General features: G+C 40.4%; 1 protein-coding gene and 1 non-coding gene across 4 annotated transcripts in view; both read right to left on the bottom strand.

Annotated features, from left to right (window-relative positions):
- Window positions 1-14,428, bottom strand: part of LOC136331103 (cytochrome P450 2J2-like) — a 66,830-nt gene extending 52,402 nt beyond the window's left edge. For all 3 annotated transcript variants that reach the window (XM_066269059.1, XM_066269058.1, XM_066269057.1), the window contains exon 1: window positions 14,090-14,428. In XM_066269059.1, the coding sequence (XP_066125156.1) occupies window positions 14,090-14,299 (210 nt within the window). In that variant the 5' untranslated portion in view covers window positions 14,300-14,428. The remainder of the gene's footprint in view (window positions 1-14,089) is intronic.
- Window positions 14,429-21,364: 6,936 nt separating this feature from the next.
- On the bottom strand, window positions 21,365-21,440 carry TRNAT-AGU (transfer RNA threonine (anticodon AGU)). Its single transcript has one exon. It is a non-coding gene; the product is annotated as a tRNA-Thr (tRNA).
- Between the last annotated feature and the right edge of the window lie 1,264 nt (window positions 21,441-22,704).

Genomic DNA, 22,704 nt, shown 5'->3' with positions numbered 1-22,704 from the left:
TTGTTGGACAGTGTTCTAATATGTCAGTTAGAGAATTATTTGTTGATTGTGTTCTTTAATTCCCTTTGCTGACTTCTTATCAGTTACTAGGAGAGTCATGTTGACATCTCAAACTATAATGAAAGGTTTGTCTGTTCCTCTAGTTAGTACTGTTAGCTTTTCCTTACAGCATTTGGCAGCTTTTACTTGGTGAATACATGTTAAAATTGTTATATGGCCTTGTTAAATTGACTTTTAAATTATTATGTGATGTCCTTCTTTATCCCTGATGATTTTCTTTGCCTGGACTTTACTTTATCTAATGTAATATAGCCAGGCCAGCTTTTTCTTTCTTTTTTTAAAATTAATATTTACATGGTATATGCTCTTCCATTCTTTCACTTTTGTTCTACTTATATCACCATATTTGATGTGAGTTTCCCATAGGTAGTGTATAGGAAGATCATCTTTTTATTCAGCTAATTTTTTTAAATTGGTGAATTTAGATCATTACATTTATATGTAATGTAATTATTGATATATAAAGACTTAAGCCTGCCATTTATTATTTGTTTTCTATTTTTCTATGTTCTTTATTCCTGTTTGTTCTTCCCTGAATTTCTGTGGGTCACTGGACCATATTTTTTTTTATTTTTTTTTTATTTTTCTGAAGCTGGAAACGGGGATAGACAGTCAGACTCCCGCATGCGCCCGACCAGGATCCACCCGGCACGCCCACCAGGGGCGACGCTCTGCCCACCAGGGGGCGCTGCTCTGCCCCTCCGGGGTGTTGCTCTGCCGAGACCAGAGCCACTCTAGTGCCTGGGGCAGAGGCCAAGGAGCCATCCCCAGCGCCCCGGGCCATCTCTGCTCCAATGGAGCCTTGGCTATGGGAGGAGAAGAGAGAGACAGAGAGGAATGAGGGGGGGTGGGGTGGAGAAGCAAATGGGCGCTTCTCCTATGTGCCCTGGCTGGGAATCGAACCCGGGTCCCCCGCACGCCAGGCTGACGCTCTACCACTGAGCCAACCGGCCAGGGCTGGACCATATTTTTTTAAGAATTGCATTTTAATTTAATGTTTTTGAGTATGTCTTTTTGTTTTGTTTTAAGTGGTTCCTCTAAAGATTGTAATATGCATTCATGGCTTATTGCAGTGTCCTAGTCTCAACACTCCCTCTTCAAGTGGAATACAGATACCTTATGACAGTTCAGATCCCTTTACCTTTCTGCTTTAATGTTATCTCCATGTACACTGAGAACCACATCACACAATATAGTTTGCTTTTAACTATGAAACATAATTTCTTTAATTCAAGGGAAAAAGAATAATTTATTATGTTTACCCATCTCTTTACCCTTTCTGGTGTTCTTTCTCCATTCCCTGAGTTCCAAATTTTCTACCATTATCACTTCTTATATCTGAACTTTCTTTAACCATTTCATTGGAGCTGGTCTGATAGCAAAAGTTTTCTTAGCCTTTCTTCATATATTAATGTATTCATTTCACCTTCATTTCAGAGAGGTACATTTTCACTGGATAGAGAATCTAGGTTGACAGTTTCTTTTATTCAAAATTTTTAAATGTACTACTTATTTCTAGCCTTGATGGTTTCTGATGAGAAATCCGCTGTCATTTCAATTATTGTTTCCCATAAACAATGAGTTGTATTTCTCTGGTTGCTTTCAAAAAATTTTCTTTGCTTTTTGTTTTCAGAGATTTGATTATGCTATGTTTTGATGTTCAGTTCGTTTTGTTTATTGGGTTCACTGAGCTTCTTGAATCTGTTGGTTTGTCTACTACCAATTTTGAAAAATTTTCAGCCATTATTTCTTCAAATTTTTCTTTTCAACTGCACATGCATTTTTCACTCTTTCTGAAATTCTTGGACACTGATGGCACAAATGTTAGTTCTTTTGTTATTCTAACACAGTTCCCTGCATCTTAGTTTTTCTCTTCTTTCAATCTATTTTCTGTGTTTTTTTCAGGTTGGATATTTTCCATTGATATTTCTTCAATTTTAGTGATTCATCTGTCATTAGCACTCTGCTATTGAGTTGCTGTACTTAGTATATTATTTTGGTTATTTATGTTTCTGTTCTAAATGTTCCCTTTTGTTCTTATGAATTTATTTCTTTGTTAATAATTTCTATTTAAAAAATTTTGAGAGTATTTGTTTACCAAAACATATTTATAATAGCTGCCTTAAAGTCTTTATCCAATAATTCCAACATCTGTCATTTCAATATTGGTGTCAATCCATCAAAGTTGAGATTTTCTTTGTTCTTGGTAAGGTGAATAATTTTGGGTTACATCTGGACATTTTATGTAGTATGTTATATGGCTTTGTATACTGTGTAAATCTTCCATTTTGGCAGATAATCAACCAAATGAAAGCTTTACATAGTATCCAGAGTACGTTCAGAATTCTCACTTTTGTGGATTGTGTTTCAAATGTCAATTTAGGTTATAAAGTCTCTAAAGTGATATTCTGGTCTCTCCCACTTATGTGATGCCCACCCCCACAGGGCTCCATCATCTATTCTCATTAGTGCAGGCTAGAGAGAATGGAGATGGACACAATGACGTAGGTAGTGTTGCGTCTTCCATGCTGTGGTGGGGTGTGGGGATGGAAGTCAGAGTTCTATCCATATCTGCTCCATGAGGAAGAGGCACCTCTCCTTATTTCTGTTGGAGAAGTTAGAATTGAGGAATTCGGGGCTCTAGGGGACTGGCAAACTCCTGAATCTGCATGCATAACTATTCATCCCTGTACAAGTGACTAGAGGAAGAGAGGAAAGAAGAATCAGGAATAAAGAACAAAGGAAAAATGTAGAAAACAGGCATAAAATGGCAGACTTAAGTCTTAACACATCAATAATTCCATTAAATATAAATATAAATGCTCTAAATTCATCAATTAAAAAAAATTGGTAGAGTCTGACCGGTGGTGGCACAGTGGATAAAACACCTATCCTGAACCCTGAGGTTGGCAGTTCCAAACTCTGAGGTTGTTGGCTCTGAGCATGGGCTCCTCAGTGTGGGGTTGTGGGCTTGAGCAGGCAGTAGTTCCTAGGATCCCAATGCTCACCAGCTTGAGCCCGAATCTTGCTGGTGTGAAAAGCTCAAGGTTGCTAGCTAGAGCAAGGGGATGCTGGCAATCAATGTACAACTAAGGTGAAAGGAATTATGAATTAATGCTTCTCACTCTCTTTCCTCTCTCTTTTGGTAGCAATCACTACACAACTAAAAGAGAAAGTGAAAGCCAGTAGGAGTTGATGCTTTATTCTCTCCCCACCCCACCCCCTGTCTCTCTAGCTTGCTCTTTCTCAAAAAGTGGAAAATTAAACAAATTTAAGAATTCATTTAAAAAATTGGCAGAATCAGCCTGACCAGGCAGTAGCGCAGTGGATAGAGCATCGAACTGGGATACGGAGTACCCAGGTTCAAGACCCGGAGGTCGCCAGCTTGAGCGCGGGCTCATTTGGTTTGAGCAAAAGCTCACCAGCTTGGACCCAAGGTCGTTGGCTTGAGCAAGGGGTTACTCGATCTGCTGTAGCCCCACGGTCAAGGCACATATGAGAAAGCAATCAATGAACAACTAAGGTGTCGCAATGAAAAACTGATGATTGATTCTTCTCATCTCTCTCCGTTCCTGTCTGTCTGTCTCTATTTATCCCTCTCTCTGACTCTCTCTCTCTCTGTCTCTGCATAAAAAAAGGCAGAATCAAAGGCAGTATATACTATCTACAAGAAACATTTTAAAATAGTGATATAAGTAGGATAAAAGTGAAAGAATGAAGAAGCATTCACTATGTAAATACTAATCAAGAAAATAAAGCTGGAGAGAGACAAGATGGCGCTGGAGTAGGCGGACGCACCAACATCTACCTCCCAGAACCAAAGTGGATTACAAACTAATTTTAAGAACTATCATCTGGAAAACCCAATTTTGGACTAAACTAAAAGGACTCTTCAACCAAGGAACACTGAAGAAGCCACACAGAGACTGGTAGGAAAAGCGGAAACGCGGAGAGGGCTGTCCAGCTCCCCGGAGCGAATGGCAGCAGGGAGAGACTCATGTGGCGGGAAGTGAGTTTAGCAGAGGGGGAAGGGTTCTGAGCCCCAGGAACAAAGCCCCAGCCTGCAGCCCCAGAGCCCAGAAGAGGCATAAGGACAGTATTTAGCTGGAAACAAGTCAGGATACTGTTTGTGAGAAAGAGTCTGATTTCTCAGACCCAGGATCCTTCTTAAAGGGACCGCGCAGAACATCTCTCTCATAACCACCCACCCGGGGCTCCTGGGGACGGGGAGGGGGGAGAGAGGAGAGGACCAGAGTAACAGGAAGAGAGTGTAATCTAGGAGGCACAGGGAGAAACATTTTGGGAGATAAGTCACCCTAACCCCTGGGACGAGTCACTCCCCAAATCTGAAGTGAATATTTCCCCCAGAAACAGCAACACCAGCAAAGGGAAGCAGGAGAGCAGCCAAACAAGCTCCCCAACGGCACTCAGAGCAGAGTCGCATAGAAGGAGGGAGCTTTTGGGTCTACAGTAGTGAGTCTTAGGGTCTGAGCTGCAATGCCCCCACCCACTTGGCTGAGGGCTCGCCGGAGGGCGGGTGGCAGCGGGAGACAAAAGCCCGGTTCTGCTGGCAGGGGTGGAAGCCAGCTGGCCACCACTCGGCTTGGGTGTGAGCTCAAGCTTGCCTAGCTGGGGAGAAGGGGGCGTGCAAAAGCGGTCAAGCTCAGCTGCCGGCAGCCTGTAATCCAGCCTGCGGGAGAAGGGCGGGAACCCTGGAAAGGGTGGAGACCAGCCCCTGAGCAAGGGCTCAGGAGCACAGCCTTGCCCTGCCCGTGCAACCCAGGCTTGCAGTCTGACTTGGTAGCTGGCTCCTTCCGCGGGGGTGGAGCCAAAAGCCCAGAAGAGGTGGAGTTCTGCTACTGAGCTGAGCTTGGGCATGCAGTCCTGCCGGTGGTAGAGCCAAGGCTAGCAGCCGTCCCTCGAGCGGGCTCCTCCTGCAAGGGCAGGGTGAAAGCCCAGAAACAGGCGGAGACCTGCAGCTGAGCAAGGGTGCTCGCCAGTGCCCTTAGGACTGAGCATAACGTCACACATGGGGCGGGGCAAAGGCCAAGGCCACCAACGCTTGTGCACCCGAGTGCGTGATCACAGCCACTCTCGCGAAGAGAAAATGTGGAGGCAGAGAAATACAACACAAATAAACCAAGAGAAATCCCCAGAAAAGGACCTAAGTGAATCAGATATAACCAAATTACCAGATGCAGAGTTTAAAATAACAATTGTTAGGATCCTCAAAGATATTAGAACAACCATAGATGGCCATTATGAAAAACTAAATAAAGAGATAACAAATATAAAAAAGGATATTGAAATAATAAAAAAGAATCAGTCAGAAATGACAAATACAATATCCGAAGTAAAGAATACAATGGAAGGAATTAAAAGCAGGATGGATGAAGCAGAGAATCGAATCAGCGAGTTAGAGGACACAATAAATAAAGGCACAGAAGCAGAGCAGAAAAAAGAAAAGAGACTCAAAAAGTCTGAGGAAACTCTAAGAGAGCTCTGTGACAACATGAAGAAAAACAACATCCACATCATAGGGGTTCCTGAAGAAGAAGAGAAAGAACAAGGGATAGAGACTTTGTTCAAACATATCATAGCGGAAAACTTCCCCCAATTAAGGCAGGAAAACATTTCACATGTTCAGGAAGCATAGAGAACTCCATTAAGGAGAAACCCAAAGAAACCAACACCAAGACACATCATAATTAAAATACCAAAGCTAAATGATAAAGAGAAGATATTAAAAGCTGCTAGAGAAAAAAAGACTATCACCTACAAAGGAGACCCCATAAGGATGACTTCTGACTTCTCAACAGAAACACTTGAGGCCAGAAGGGAATGGCAAGAAATATTCAAAGTAATGCAGAACAAGAAGCTACAACCAAGACTACTTTATCCAGCAAGGCTATCATTTAAAATTAAAGGAGAAATAAAAAGCTTTACAGACAAAAAAAAACTCAAGGAATTCACTGCAACCAAACCAAGGCTGCAAGAAATGCTAAGGGACCTGTTGTAAACAGATCAAAGGAAAAAAAGAATATAGCAAAAGAGGAAAAGAGTTTTAAAGAAAAAAATGGCAATAAACAATTACATATCAGTAATAACCTTAAATGTTAATGGATTAAATGATCCAATCAAGAGACATAGGGTAGCTGCGTGGATAAGAAAACAGGACCCATACATATGCTGTCTACAGGAAACACACCTTAAATCAAAAGATGCACACTGAAGATAAAAGGATGGAAAAAAATATTTCACGCAAATGGAAATGAAAAAAAAGCTGGGGTAGCAATACTTATATCAGACAAAATGGACTTTAAAACAAAGATCATAGTTAGAGATAAAGAGGGTCACTACATAATGATAAAGGGAGCAATCCAGAAGGAAGATATAACCATTATAAATATCTACGCACCTAATATAGGAGCACCTAAATATATAAAGCAGACTTTGATGGACTTAAAGGGCGAGATCAACAGCAATACTATAATAGTAGGGGATTTCAATACCCCATTAACATCATTAGATAGATCCTCAAGAGAGAAAATTAACAAAGAAACAGCAGACTTAAAGGACATATTAGATCAACTCGATTTAATAGATATCTTCAGAACCTTTCACCCTAAAACAGCAGAATATACATTCTTTTCAAGCACTCATGGTACATTCTCTAGAATAGACCACATGTTAGGGCACAAAAGTGGTCTCAACAAATTTAAGAAGATTGATATCATATCGATCACTTTCTCTGATCACAATGACATTAAACTAGAAATCAACCACAATAGAAAAATTGAAAATGTTCAAACACTTGGAAACTAAATAGCATGTTATTAAATAACGAATGGGTTAACATTGAGATCAAAGAAGAAATTTAAAAATTCCTAGAAACAAACGATAATGAGCATATATCAACTCAAAATTTATGGGACACAGCAAAGGTAATCCTGAGAGAGAAGTTTATAGCATTACAGGCATACCTCAAGAAGCTAGAAAAAGCTCAAATAAACAGCTTAACCCTGCATCTAAAAGAACTAGAAAAAGAACAGCAAGTAAAGCCCAGAGCTAGTAGAAGGAAGGAAATAATAAAGATCAGAGCAGAAATAAATGACACAGAGGCTAAAGAAACAATACAGAGGATCAATGAAACCAGGAGCTGGTTTTTTGAAAAGGTAAACAAGATCAATGAACCTTTAACGAGATTCACCAAGAAAAAAAGAGAGAGGACTCAAATAAATAAAATTAGAAACAAGAGTGGAGAAATAACAACTGACACAACAGAAATACAAAATATTATAAGAAAATACTATGAAGAAATGTACGCCAAAAAACTAGACAACCTAGATGAAATGGACAAATTCCTTGAATCATATAATCTTCCAAAAATCAATCTGAAAGAATCAGAAAACCTAAACAGACTGATTACAACAAATGAGATTGAAACAGCTATCAAAAAACTCCCCACAAAAGAAAAGTCCGGGGCCTGATGGCATCACAAGTGAATTCTACCAAATATTTAAAGAAGAACTAACTCCTGTCCTTCTCAAGCTATTTCAAAAAATTCAAGAGGAAGGAAGACTTCCAAACTCCTTTTATGAGGCGAGCATAATTCTGATTCCAAAACCAAGCAAAGACAACACAAAAAAAGAAAATTATAGGCCAATATTCCTGATGAATTTAGATGCAAAAATCCTCAACAAAATATTAGTAAACCGGATCCAGCAATATATGAAAAAAATCATACACCATGATCAAGTGGGACTTATTCTGGGGAGGCAAGGCTGGTATAATATTTGCAAATCAATCAATGTGATTCATCACATAAACAAAAGGAAGGAGAAAAACCACATGATAATTTCAATAGATGCAGAAAAAGCACTTGATAAAATCCAGCACTCATTCATGATCAAAACTCTCAGCAAAGTGGGAATACAGGGAACATACCTCAACATGATAAAGACCATCTATGACAAACCCAAAGCCAACATCATACTCAATGGGCAAAAATTAAAAGCAATCCCCTTAAGATCAGGAACAAGGCAGGGGTGCCCCCTTTCACCACTCTTATTCAACATAGTTTTGAAAGTCCTAGCCACAGCAATCAGACAAGAAAAAGAAATAAAAGGCATCCAAATTGGAAAAGAAGAAGTAAAACTATCATTATTTGCAGATGATATGATATTGTATATAGAAAACCCTAAAGTCTCAGTCAAAAAATGACTAGACCTGATAAATGAATTCGGCAAGGTGGCAGGATATAAAATCAATACTCAGAAATCAGAGGCATTTTTTTTTTCTGAAGCTGGAAACGGGGAGAGACAGTCAGACTCCCGCATGCGCATGACCGGGATCCACCCGGCACGCCCACCAGGGGCAACGCTCTGCCCACCAGGGGACAATGCTCTTTCCCTCCTGGGCGTCACTCTGCCATGACCAGAGCCACTCTAGCACCTGGGGCAGAGGCCAAGGAGCCATCCCCAGCGCCCGGGCCATCTTTTCTCCAATGGAGCCTTGGCTGCAAGAGGGGAAGAGAGAGACAGAGAGGAAGGGGGGGTGGTGGAGAAGCAAATGGGCGCTTCTCCTATGTGCCCTGGCTGGGAACAAACCTGGGTCCCCTGCACGCCAGGCGGACACTCTACCGCTGAGCCAACCAGCCAGGGCCCAGAGGCATTTTTACACACTAATAATGAACTTTCAGAAAGAGAAATCAAGGAATCAATCCCCTTTACCATTGCAACCAAAAAAATAAAGTACCTAGGAATAAATCTAACCAAGGAGATTAAAGACTTGTACTCGGAAAATTATAAAACATTGATAAAAGAAATCAGGGAAGATACGAATGAGTGGAGGCATATACCATGCTCATGGTTAGGAAGAATAAACATCATTAAAATGTCTGTATTACCCAAAGCAATTTATAAATTTAATGCAATACCAATTAAAATACCGATGACTTACTTCAAAGATATAGAACACTTATTCCAAAAATTTATATGGAACCAAAAGAGAACACGAATAGCCTCAGCAGTCTTGAAAAGGAAGAATAAAGCGGGAGGTATCACACTTCCAAATATCAAGTTATATTATAAGGCCATTGTACTCAAAACAGCATGGTACTGGCATAAGAACAGGCACATAGATCAATGAAACAGAACAGAGAACCCAGAAATAAACCCACAGTTCTATGGACAACTGATATTTGACAAAGGAGGTAAAGAAATACAATGGAGTAAAGACAGCCTCTTCTACAAATGGTGTTGGAAAAATTGGACAGCTACCTGCAAAAAAATAAATCTAGACCACCAACTTACACCACTCACAAAAATAAACTCAAAATGGATAAAAGACTTAAATGTAAACCATAAAACCATAAGCGTCTTAGAAGAAAACATAGGCAGTAAGCTCTCTGACATCTCTTGCAGCAATATATTTGCTGATTTGTCTCCATAGGCAAGTGAAATAAACAAATGGGACTATATCAAACTAAAAAGCTTCTGCACAGCTAAAGACAATAAGAACAGAATAAAAAGACAAACTACACAATGGGAGAATATATTTGACATTGCGTCTGAAAAGGGGTTAATAACCAAAATTTATAAAGAACTTGTAAAACTTAATACCAGGAAGACAAACAATCCAATCCAAAAATGGGCAAAAGAAATGAATAGACATTTCTCCAAAGAGGACACACAGATGGCCAATAGGCATATGAAAAAAATGTTCAACTTCACTAATGATTAGAGAAATGCAAATTAAAACCACAATGAGATATCACCTCACACCTGTCAGAATGGCGCTCATCAATAAAACAACACAGAATAAGTGCTGGCGAGGATGTGGAGAAAAGGGAACCCTCCTGCACTGCTGGTGGGAATGCAGACTGGTGCAGCTACTGTGGAAAACAGTATGGAGATTCCTCAAGAAAATAAAAATCGAACTGCCTTTTGACCCAGCTATACCACTGTTAGGAATATACCCCAAGAACACCATAGCACTGTTTGAAAAGAAGAAATGCACCCCCATGTTTATGGCAGCATTGTTCACAATAGCAAAGATCTGGAAACAGCCCAAGTGTCCATCAGAGGACGAGTGGATTAAAAAGCTTTGGTATATATATACTATGGAATACTACTCAGCCATAAGAAATGATGACATAGGATCTTTTACAACAACATGGATGGGCCTTGATAACATTATACTGAACGAAAGAAATAAATCAGAAAAAACTAAGAACTATAGGATTCCATACATAGGTGGGACATAAAGATGAGACTCAGAGACATGGACAACAGTGTTGGAGTTACAGGGTGGGGGGGAGGAGAGGGAGGGGGTTGGGGGAGGGGAGGGGCACTAAGATCATGGCTTTTCAGCATTTGCCATATTCCCCCTTTAATGTATAGACAGACAGCAAATACTTACTTATGGTGTTTCCACTATAAAGACTGCTGTCTTAGTGACAAATGCTGATGAACTATTTCAGCAGTTCCTCCTTCTTCAAAGACTTGTATGTCAACATAGAGCTTTATGTTTCATAGGACATACTCAAGCTCACTTCATGCTCCCTGGAGCTTTAGCACAAGGGATTGCCCTTTTTTTTTCTTTTCTTTTCTTTTTTTTTCTTTTTTCTTTTCTTCATTTTTTTATTGTTGTATTTTTCTTTTATTTATTTATTTTTTGGAAATGTAAAAAAAAATTATATTTCTTTTTAATACTGATGAACAGGAGACACCAACTCTTTTTTGCCTGCAAACTACTACCTTCTTCTGAAGATGGAAATGGGGAGGCAGTCAGACAGACTCCCGCATGCGCCTGACCGGGATCCACCTGGCATGCCTACCAGGGGGGAATGCTCTGCCCATCTGGGCTGTCGCTCTGTTGCAACCAGAGCCATTCTAGCGACTGAGGCAGAGGCCAGGGGGCTACCCTTAGTGCCCGGGGTGGCTTTGCTCCGGTGGAGCCTTGGCTGCGGGAGGGGAAGAGAGAGAGAGAGGAAGGAGAGGGGAAGGGGTGAGAAATAGATGGGCGCTTCTTCTGTGTGCTCTGACTGGGAATCGAACCCAGGAATCCTGCACACCAGGCCAAGGCTCTACCACTGAGCCAACCGGCCAGGGCCTAGGAATGCCCTTGTTGATCAAGCTACCCAAAAGAAAATTATATAGAGCAACCATGACAGACCGAGCAAGTCAGTCTCATACTATTCATCACCAGAACGCTGCAGCCCGGTGTAAACAGTTTCAACTTTCTCGGGAAGCAGCACGGCAGATTGGGAAATCCTGTCCAAGGGGTCCTATACTGCCCCTTCATTTAGAGTTAACCCTCAAGGACCCCTACCAGGACAACTTTGGCAGATGGATGTTACTCATATACCTTTATTTGGCAAACAGTTGTATGTCCACATTACAGTGGATACATATTCCGGATCTATAGTAACCTCTGTCAGAACAGGAGAGGCTGCTAAGCATGCTATATTTCATTGTCTGTATACATTGTTCTATTATTGGATTTCCTAAACTGGCTAAACTGAAAATGCTCCTGCATATGGAGCAAAAGCATTTACTGTATTTTGTCACACTTACAATCTTTAAAGTTAAGGTATTATTAAAGTGTACTCAGCAAACATTTTAAGGTCAATTAAAAAAAATTTAAGAGGGGGTAGTCATATCCTGGAATTCCTACGGGTCTACCATATCATGTTTTTTACTTAAAAAAAATTACATTTCTTTTGAATGCTGATGAACAGGAGACACCAAATCTTTTTCGCCTGCAAACTACTACCTTCTTTATTAGATCCAGCTAATAACACTGTTTTGTTTTTTTCCAAATAGCTCCAGATATATGAAAAAGATTTATATAGGTGGATGGGGATTCTCAAACCCCTCAGCGAGATCTTCTGAGAATGGCTTTTAAGATACCTAGAGGCAGAAAAAGCCCAATAGAGATCAGGGGAACTACCAGCTTTTAGGATACACCCTTGAAGGCTCCAACACCCCAAAGGGGTCTCATAGGATGCCATCTGGGTCCTGCTTCAATAGTGGAAAGGAAGGTCATTGAGCTAAAGCCTGCCAGGCTTACATGCCTCTGCTGTGAGGAAACAGGGACACTGAAGGTAGGCTTCCCCCTTGCTTCTCTAAGGGAGGGTTCAGTCTCTTCCAGCCCTGCTCCAGCCACCTATGACCTAACCTTGCCTAGAAAGCTGGGGTTTGCCACTGAAGGCTGAAGGTGCCCAGGGCTGTCGGCCCCATCTATGACTCTGTGGACGAGCCTAGGGTATTTCTTCCAAGAAGCAGGTAAACTGATCTCATTTGCACAAGGGCCACTTAACTATGTTTTGCCTGAATAGTCAGGTTTTTTATTCTTCCCTCAAAGATCTCTGTTGTGGGTGGTGCTAGTCCTATTTTCTGCTGCTTTGCTTAATATATAGTGTTTCCTTTATCCCTCCTACCTCAATGTCCCACTCATTTTTCAGGCTGGGACCTACTCCTAATTTAGAGCTCTCTTTCCCCCTTTTGCCAACTTGTATTATGAATTTACCTTTGCCACCCAGCTTAGTGTATCCCAAGGTTCTCTTTACCAGGCCACAGTCGCAGAGCTCCAGGGAAAAGCAACCTGGTCTCAACTCTCCAGGCAGAGGAGAACAGAAGCTCCATATCCATGCATGCTGCAAATGGCTTTTCCAGTCTACCTGAATCATTACCAGCTAGAAGCAGCGGTCATTGGGACTTGGACATGAGCTGCAAAATATAGAATGGTGACAACAATTCCAGTGCCATGCAGACTTTTCCTGTGTGGACTTTTCCTGGACTCCTGCTCCCTGTGACAACTCCTAACAGATTGAACTGTGGTTGGGATGCATTTTTCAGGGATTTGGCATGGTGATGGGGCCAATTTGGACTTGGTGAACAGGTTAAGGACACTACTCTTTTATGGATTCTTGCTGTATTGGCCAAGAGTTTGCTTAAAGGCTTTTAATCACTGTAAAAAAATAGAAGACTGGATAAAGAAGATGGGGCACATGTACACCATGGTATACTATTCAGCTGGAAGAAACGATGACATCGGATCACTTACAGCAGAATGGTGAAACCTTGATAACATTATGCGGAGTGAAATAAGCGAATCAGAAAAAAACAAGAACTGCAGGATTCCATACATTGGTGGGACATAAAAGCGAGACTAAGAGACATGGACAGAAGTGTGGTGGTTACGGGGGTGGGGTGGGGAGAGGGAAGGGGTGAGAGGGGGAAGGGGAGGGAGAGGGGTACAAAGAAAACTGGATAGAGGGTGACGGAGGACGATCTCTCTTTGGGTGATGGGTATGCAACAGAACTAAATGACAAGATAACCTGGAAATGTTTTCTTTGAATATATGTACCCTGATTTATTAATGTCACCCCATTAAAATAAAAATTTATTTATATATAAAAAAAAAAGAACACATAGGTTTCAGGTAAACATCTCTATAGCACTTGAACTGTTCATTGCATTTTGTGACAATCACCCGAAGTCAAATCATTTTCCTTCACCGTATTTTTGGCAGAGGAATGACATTTTAAAATGATTACTTTATGGAGAAAGGTTTGCAGGGAGAGAAAGCTGAAGGTGGTGGGAGCGATTCAGCTGAACAGTGGTGAGGCTTTAGGGCGCTGTTATCATTTATGGGACTGAACTGGAACTTCTGAGAGGGAAAGCACTCTTTCTTTTACCGCAAGGATAACACTATTAAAAGACACAAGGTGATCATATTATAATAGGATGTCCTTTTATTATTGAACAAGACACGCAGTTAAATGAATTGAAGAATGTAACACGCCTAGCACACTTAAATAGTAAACAATTACAATAATTTACCCCTAGTAAGGGCAGGTGGAATCATGCCAGTAGAGGAAAACCAGGCTCAAAGTGGGGTTTACCAGGGGCCTGGGATTAGTGTCAGAGCCACCCATCCTTCTGCTAGGTCCGCTGCAGGGTCCTTGTCCTGCAGGTCAGGGTGGGGACTCGGCCCTCAGCTTAGCCTGCTCCTTCTTACCTTCTGAAGCGCCAGATGCGGGTGCTTAATTCCCAAATAGAGGAAGCTCCCAATGAAAGGCAGACGCAGTGGCCCTGGCGGGTAGTTCTTGGGGAGCCGTCTTCTGAAATAACTGGCAAGAAGCAGAAAGACGATGGCACCCAGCAGGAGTGTGCGGGGATGGATCTCTCTCCAGAATGCCGCCACCAGGGAACCCATGGCCCCAAGCATGGCTGTTTTCAGCTGGACCCTCTGCGGTGAGCAGGTGCCTTCCCCGGTGAGCAGGTGCCTTCCCCGCCTGTCTCTGTCACTAAAATCCCAGGGGCGCCGACCTTAGCCGCGCCCCTACCCTGCCGCACCCCGCCCCACCGAACTTTGTCCCAGAACTTTACTGGGCCCCGCCCCCTGACGTTTGGGGTGAACTTCACGCTGAACCCTCCCATTTCCTCTTCACCCCGCCCCCTGACGCCCATCAGGTCTTACTTTGGGCCAGATGCCAGGTACTAGATTCCAGGGAGAAGTTGCTCGGTTTTGGAAAATCCTTCTCTGACATCACAGAGGCTCTTGGGTTTATGGGCTCAATGCATCTCAGATAGTGTCACAGACGTGTGAGCTCCGTGTTTTTCCATCAAGGTCTCACCCAGGGATCTGAACCTTGCCAGGTAAACAGTCAAGGCAACAGAAGCTCCTGAAATTGCTAAATGCAGACAACGCACTTTCCTCTCTCTCTAAATTGTTTCATTCAGACAAAATTAGACTGATTCTCTTCTTAGTTCCATCTTGCACTGGGGAAACAGAGGTTAAGTACCAAATGCGTGGTGAATAAATGAATCCACTGGTTTGCAAAATATCTAAATCAGGTCCGTATTTGTAACTGTTCCGAAGATTTACAAGAGTTACATCAAAGCTCCTAGTATTGACACTAGTCCTTAATAGGTGATTAACACTGAAGGGAGGCACTTTCCAGAGTCCAGAGGGAGATAACTAGTCAGAGCTTTGCTTTTACTTTCCAGTCTACATTTTCCTTTTTACTGCAGTTGTGCATCCATACAGTGCTGCGAATATTAGTACAACTTATTTCTAAAGAAATGTTGTAGAACTGCTTTTCAAAAGAACCTCAGTATTATGTGTTTGTGATCATTGCAGGTTGACACATGGCATTAGTTCATTTACTTTCACAGCTATGTAGTATTTAGTCATTACACCACAGTTATTTACATTGATCTATAATTGATGTGTAATGTTACAATAGTTTCAGATGTACAACATATTGATTTGATATTTGAATACATTTGGGAAATGAACACCACAATAAGTCTAGTTTGTATCTGTCACCATATATAGTTACAAAAATTTTTCTTGTGATGAGATCTTTTAAATCTATTGTCATAGCAACTTTCAGATGTGCAACACAGCATTATTAACTATAGTTACTTCCCCAGTACCTATTTTATAACTGCAGTGTGTGTCTTTGACTTCCTTCAATCATTTTGCCAATGTTCCACCCCCTGCCTCTGGGAACTACCGATGTGTTCACTGTATCCATGAGCTTATTTTATTTTGAAGGCTTTTAAATATATGTGAGATCATGTTATTTGTCTTTCTCTGTATGACCTATTTTACTTACCAAAAGACCCTTGAGGTACACCCATAGCCATTGAGGGACACCCATGCTGTCTTAAATGGCACCATTTCATTTCTTTTTATGGCTGAAAATACTCCAGTATATATAATAATATTCTCTCTCTCTCTCTCTCTCTCTCTCTGTCACACACACACACACACACACACACACACACTCACTCACAATGGTTTCTTTATTCATTCATCCATCAGTGGACATTTAGGTTTTCATATCTTGGTTATTGTAAATACTGCTGCAAAGAACTTGGGGGTGTGTATGCCTTTTCAAGTCAGTGTTTTTGTTTTCTTCAGAAAACAAAATCCAGAAGTGGAATTGCTGGATCATATGAGAGTTCTATTTTTACACCACAATTTATTCACCATTTCCATATCAGTGAAAATTTATGTTAGTTTTTTCTGTTCTTCCCTTTGTATTTTTTTTAAGTAGTACAGCCTTAAAATAGTACCAGATGAGAGATTATGGCATGGACTCAAGTGGGTAATGTCACTTTTAAGATTAGAATACACAGGGGAACAAAGTTTTGTTGTATCCACAAAAACACTTGTTCTTACCTAATTTAAGTGTGCTGATCTCAAATCTGACATTCATTTTTCTCTGTAAGCTACAGCTTTTTGCAATTCAAGAATTTAGGTTTTCTTATTATAAAATTTTTAATATTTAGTTTAACATAGTGGTAGTCAACCTGGTCCCTACTGCCCACTAGTGGGCGTTCCAGCTTTCATGGTGGGCAGTAGCAGAGCAACCAAAGTATAAATAAAAAGATAGATTTAACTATAGTAAGTTGTTTTATAAAGATTTATTCTGCCAAACTTAGCGCAAATCCGACATAAAGTACGTGTTAAGTAATTATTATTATATGCTTTAACTTGCTGTAACTCTGCTTTATAAATTTTATAAATTTACTTCCCTACTTTATAAATCACCATTACTGTGGAACCAGTGGGCAATTAGAAAATTTTACTACTAACAGATACAAAAGTGGGTGGTAGGTATACAAAAGTTGACTACCCCTGGTTTAACATAATGAAGAAGAATGTCTTCTTGGGCATCATTTTTGTGAAAATATAATAATTTATATAATGCAGTAAATACACTAATACACTAAAAGATATGATTACATCAGAATTTGTCTACAATTTTGAAATAGAACATTAAAACACTTATTTTAATCATAAAATTTGTACAAAACTTATTTAAATTTTATTCAGGCAAAAATTTGTGTTTGTAGGTCTTGTGTTTGTGTACTTATTGAGGACAATCTTGTCTGATGCTCCAGCAGTAATCTGCTCAGCACTAACAGTTCCAAGATTTTCGGGAAACTTATCAAGGTGATTGTTCAGGAAGTGAATTGTAACGCATAATGTAGCAGAATGTCTTTTTGGGCATCATCTTTGTGAAAATGTAATAATTTGAGGTCCATCAAATACACCTGCTTTTATCTTTTCCAAAGACAAGGAAGGAAAAGCAGAAATAATATGTTGAAAGCATTCACTTTCTCTACTCAAAGCCTGAACAGACTGCTTCATTAAGCCAAGTTTGATATGAAGTGGGGGAAAAATGATCCTGTCTTGATTAACTACAGGTTTATTCACAATATTTTGTATTCCTACTTCCAGAGCTTCATGTTTCAGCCACTCCTTCTGTGTCCAGTGTTTCTCCCGAGCTTGGCTGTCCCACAAACACAGAAAGCAAGGATACTTTGTAAAACCTCTCTATTGTCCTAGCAGGAAGTTGACCATTTTAAGATCCACACAAATGATCCAGTTATGCTCCTCATACTTCAGTAAGTTGAGGACAATATTTATGTCATTATAATCTTCTCAAAGATGAATTGAATAACCAATTGGAACAGCTGCATAAACATTACTGTTGTGTAGGAGAACACATTTCAGACTCCATTTAGAGCTGTCAAGAAATAGCCGCCATTCTGTTGGACTGTAAGTGGTAACACCTAGTTGGCTGAGAAGACTACTGATATCATGACAGTAAACAAAGTGTTTGTCTTTGGAAAAAAAGTCCCCCAAAATTTGTTCACGCTTCCTGAAGTGGGATACTTTAGCTGACTGGTAAAGTACATTCTTTTCTTGAAGCCTGGAGGCTAATAACTCAGCTGCTTTCTTTGATAGGCCCAAGTCTCTTACTAAGTCACTCAATTCGGGTTGGCTGAACTGCTGAGGGGTTAATGACTGCTTGGCATCAGAAGAAGACCCTTCAGATTCTACAACCATTTCCTCATGCAGCTTATCAAAATACACTTGATCACCATGTTCACTTTCTTTATCCTTAGAAGAAATAAAACCATTGAAAACTGGAACTGGGAGTGTCTCAGAGTGTGGGATAGGTCGTATTGCTGAAGGAATATTAGGATATGCGATCATATGCTGTTTTTTCTTGCTGATGCCCTTTGTATGGATCAGACAGAAATAACAGTCACTGCTGTGGGCCTTAGGTTCACGCCAAACCATGGGATTTCCTTTGCATTTTCCTTTTGTCCAGTCACGAAGCATTTCCTCACAATCATGACACACAATATGAGGAGCCTAATTCTTGTCTTGTTTGCCAAGGGGAACTTGAAAATAGGCAACATATGCACATGTCACAAACGTTGAACTATTGTGCCTTTGACGTTGAAGTGTGTAACAGCCACATATATAACAGAAGGTATCAGGACTATTCTTACATTTATGCCTACTTGAAGAAGCCATGATTCAATCTTAAAACAAAATAAGGGTGTTTTTATCAGATAATTTTTTACATTTAAAGACAACTACAATTATGTAAAAGTGATGTTTGTAAAACATTAAATTGACTTGTGATTATGTTCAATCCGAGTCATTGCCCTTTAACTCCAATTTAGAAACCAATGCATGTCATTAACTGTAACAAAAATAAATTAAAACTGCATAAAAACTAGAGCATGCACCAAAAAATGGATTTCAGATTTGGAATCATCGATGCACATATATATATATAGAAACAGTTCTAAAAGCTCATACAACTCAAAGGAAAAAAATTGTTCCCCAGTGTTTTTGTGGCTAGTATTCTCACATTTCCCCTGGCCTTCTGACTTTGATTATAGTATATCTGCCATATTAGAAATGTTTGTTTTCAATGTAGTCAGAATTATTATTCTTTTTCAGGCCGTCACAGATTTGTGTCATGCTTAGAAAGTCATCCCTACTGAAATAATAAAATTTTCTCACATTTTCTTTGACTTCATTTCTATTTTGGCTCTGGTAACCTCTCTGACATTATCTGCGACTACCCCTCTTCAAGTCTACTGCAGTCATGAGGCTATCCTAGAACATGCCTGGAACACTCCTGCATCTTGCCCAAGATACCTGCTCAGTTCTCTCCCTAACCTCCTGCAGTCTTTGCTCAGAAATGATCTTTCAAGAATTCCTTCGACCAACCTATGACAAATGCAACTCTTCCCTTTCCCGCTTTATTTGTCTTTATAGCACAAATTCTAATTTAGCACAATACATGCCCTAATTTCTGTTTATTTTCTCTCCCTCTGTTCCCTTCTAGAATGTAGACTTCCCAAGGACAGAGTTTTTTAAAAGTCTGTTTTGGTTGATATGATATTTACAGTGACTAGCACATAGATGCTTAGTAAATATTTATTGCCTGTGTCAGCAGATGTGAACAAGACAAGGAAGAAAAAAAAGAAAAAGAAGAAAGAGAAGAAGAAGAAAAAAGAGGAGAAGAAAAAAACTCATATTCTAGGAAGTACAGAAAATAAATCAGTCTGTAGGGAACATTAAGGCAAGTAGCTCAAATATTCAAAAGATAATGAAAGGTTAGATTTTTAAGGTAAAAATAGGATAATTTACCAATGAGAAAATAACTTAATATTTACATTATTGCCATTAGAACTTCTAAAAATGAAAACATAATCTTTGAAATTATAATAGTAAAACCTAATGCGTGTGGTCCTTGTTAATTACAGGCACATGTGAAGCATTGAAAAGGCATTTTTAGGAACAAATGTAACCTGAGGAAGGGGATATGGGAAGCTGGGGCACAGCGGAGAAGGAATTTCCTGAAGTTATTCATCCGCCAAGTGGTGAGACAGGGTCCTGACCCAGGTGATCTCAACTGCTAACCATTCCTGTAGTTCTCTAGCTATTTCAATTTCCTAATTGCACCTTGTTTTCTCTATCCATAACCCTTTTTGAGACTAATTTTCACAATCTATAAAATGGAGGGAATGGGGTTAGGCTACATGGTGTGCTGAATTTTGTAAAGCCACTATTGTTAGCAAGATCTGTCAGGGGCTGTATTGCCAGCTCCTACGCAATATCATTTGTGCATTTTGAGAAAAGAACACATTAGAATTTGACCTGAGGAATCCCAAGAACTATTTAGAAACAACCACAAAAGACTGTTGATTTCTAAAAAGAGCATTCTCCCAAAGACAGACAACACAGAACAGCACCTAAGAGTGCAATATTTGGAATGCTTAGTTGAAATCTGAAATTCCTGAGCTAGAGATTCGAATGTGATGCGCTGAGACTGCCAACATGTGGTCATGAGGTAAAACACCAGAAGCAAGGCAGCGCCCAGATGCTGAGAGATCTCTGCTATATCCTTGTTTCCTTTCAATCGCTATGTCCCGGGACCTAAGGCTGTTGATAAGACTGGCTGTGCCAGCATTTTTCTAGAGAGCATCCATTGCTTAAACTGATCATCACAGGATAAAAATTCCTTAGTGAGTATGGCATTCTAAGCTCTCTGTCACACGGGGCCAGCTAACGTTTCCAACTGTCTTCCGGGCACATGCCAGGCATACTTCTTGATTTGGGCTTCAGTAGGTATCATCCTGTGGCCTGGAATGCCCTAGCTATTCTCTCTTCCAGAAGAAATCCCCCAAATCTTTGAAAACGCAGCAAAATTTTTTGGTGTGGCCCTATTCCTGCTACTAAAAGCCCGAGTTATTTTGGGTGAAAAGGAGGACTTCTTTTGCCCCGACATCCCCAGACTCTTGGACTGTGCAGCCCAGTACCAAGCTGGCACCCTTTGCTTGCCAATATTCTCAAATTCACTTTATTCTTGGAGTTTCAAACAACAGAAAACAACTGTTAAGCACCCCTATTTCCCTCCATGGCTACTTTCCCTGCCTCCGTTCTTTCTGTCCTTTAATCACTCTCTGAACTGTTACCAGAGTAATACATTCAAAATCAGATGTTAACAAGCCACTGTTTTATATGAAAGACTTTGATGACTTTTTCTTATTTGTGGACTGGCCTGCAAACATTTTGATTATGCACATCTGTTTCTTTTTTTTGTTTGTTTGTTTTTTTGTTTTTTTTTTCATTTTTCTGAAGCTGGAAACAGGGAGAGACAGTCAGACAGACTCCCGCATGCGCCCGACCGGGATCCACCCGGCACGCCCACCAGGGGGCGACGCTCTGCCCACCAGGGGGCGATGCTCTGCCCATCCTGGGCGTCGCCATGTTGCGACCCTCCTGGGTGTCGCCATATTGCGACCAGAGCCACTCTAGCGCCTGGGGCAGAGGCCACAGAGCCATCCCCAGCGCCCGGGCCATCTTTTGCTCCAATGGAGCCTTGGCTGCGGGAGGGGAAGAGAGAGACAGAGAGGAAGGCGCGGCGGAGGGGTGGAGAAGCAAATGGGCGCTTCTCCTATGTGCCCTGGCCGGGAATCGAACCCGGGTCCTCCGCACACTAGGCCGACGCTCTACCGCTGAGCCAACCGGCCAGGGCACATCTGTTAATAAATACTGTACAGCATGCACCCACAATGTAATTCATTTAGGTATTTATAATTCATATACATGTTTTACTGTAGTCATAAATTGTGAATGTTATAAAACACATCAAATAAAATTAAAGAATTAAAAATAAGAATAATATTTGCAATATTTTTGTTTATAGGGTAAAAAAATCTTCATGCACCAAATTCATATTCTATGGTGAGTGTAATGGGATTGAATGTACTTGGTTATTTTTGAAAATCAGTTTGACACTGCTTTGTTTTATTCGATATTTTATTAAATAAATGTTGTAGCAATAATAATAGAAATTCAAACAATTTTTCATCATCCCAATGAAGCCTTGTGCAATCCTTGGTGTAAATTCAAATCCACCTCAGAAACTATTGGAACAGGATCCGAACTCTTGAAAATGGCATTTAAGAGTCTTTAAAGCTTTATCCAACCTGTTCTCCTACCTGGTCTCTGAGCACTGTGATTTCTGTGCCTGGTGTACTTGACCTCAGACCTGCACCAGAGGCTTTCACATGTTTATGTCTTTGCGTATGAATGTCTTTGACCCTCTTTGTCTGCTATGAATATCTAGTCATTTTTTAAAAGTATACATATAGAAATCATTTGTCTTTGAGGTTTTTTGAATCTCACCCCAGGCCTCTAGAATTAATTAATTTATTTATTTATTTATGACAGAGAGAGACAGATAGTGGGACAGATAGGGTTGAGAAGAAATTTAAAGTCCCTGGAATGTTGTCACCCCTTAATGCTCTACTCCTTCCATCTTGGTAGCTTAGCAACAGGCTGGCACAGTGGGCTGGAATTAGCTTACAGGGAGAAGGGCTTGACCCCAGAGTTGGACTTGGGAATGAAGATGCCTGCTAAGAAGGGCTCCTGGTGTCTTAACTGGGCTTAATCATATTTTCTGTTTTGTTTTGTTTTATAAGATTATAATGCTATCATTTATTAAAGAAGGTAGAAAAGACATTACAAAAAATTGTTTTGTGATGTATGGGGGGAACAAAGCTTAATTATCAGCAAAATTCTTTATTTTTGAAATGGGCTAGTAAAAAAAAGCACAGTCTTTATTATATGAAATAGTCTCAAGGTTGGAAAAGTAGCACACATGAATATAGTTTTGGATATAAAAATTTAGTTATACTATTAAACAAAGAAACAAAGAAAGCAACACAGAGCCAGCAGTCATTTCTTCACAGGGGCCTGTCGTGCAAATTGCATTTGAGGGAGAGCCTGTACTAAGC

The sequence above is a fragment of the Saccopteryx bilineata genome, chromosome 3 (genome assembly GCF_036850765.1).
Source record: "Saccopteryx bilineata isolate mSacBil1 chromosome 3, mSacBil1_pri_phased_curated, whole genome shotgun sequence".
Classification (NCBI taxonomy): Eukaryota; Metazoa; Chordata; class Mammalia; order Chiroptera; family Emballonuridae; genus Saccopteryx; species Saccopteryx bilineata.
This window is presented reverse-complemented; position numbering and strand designations above follow the sequence as displayed.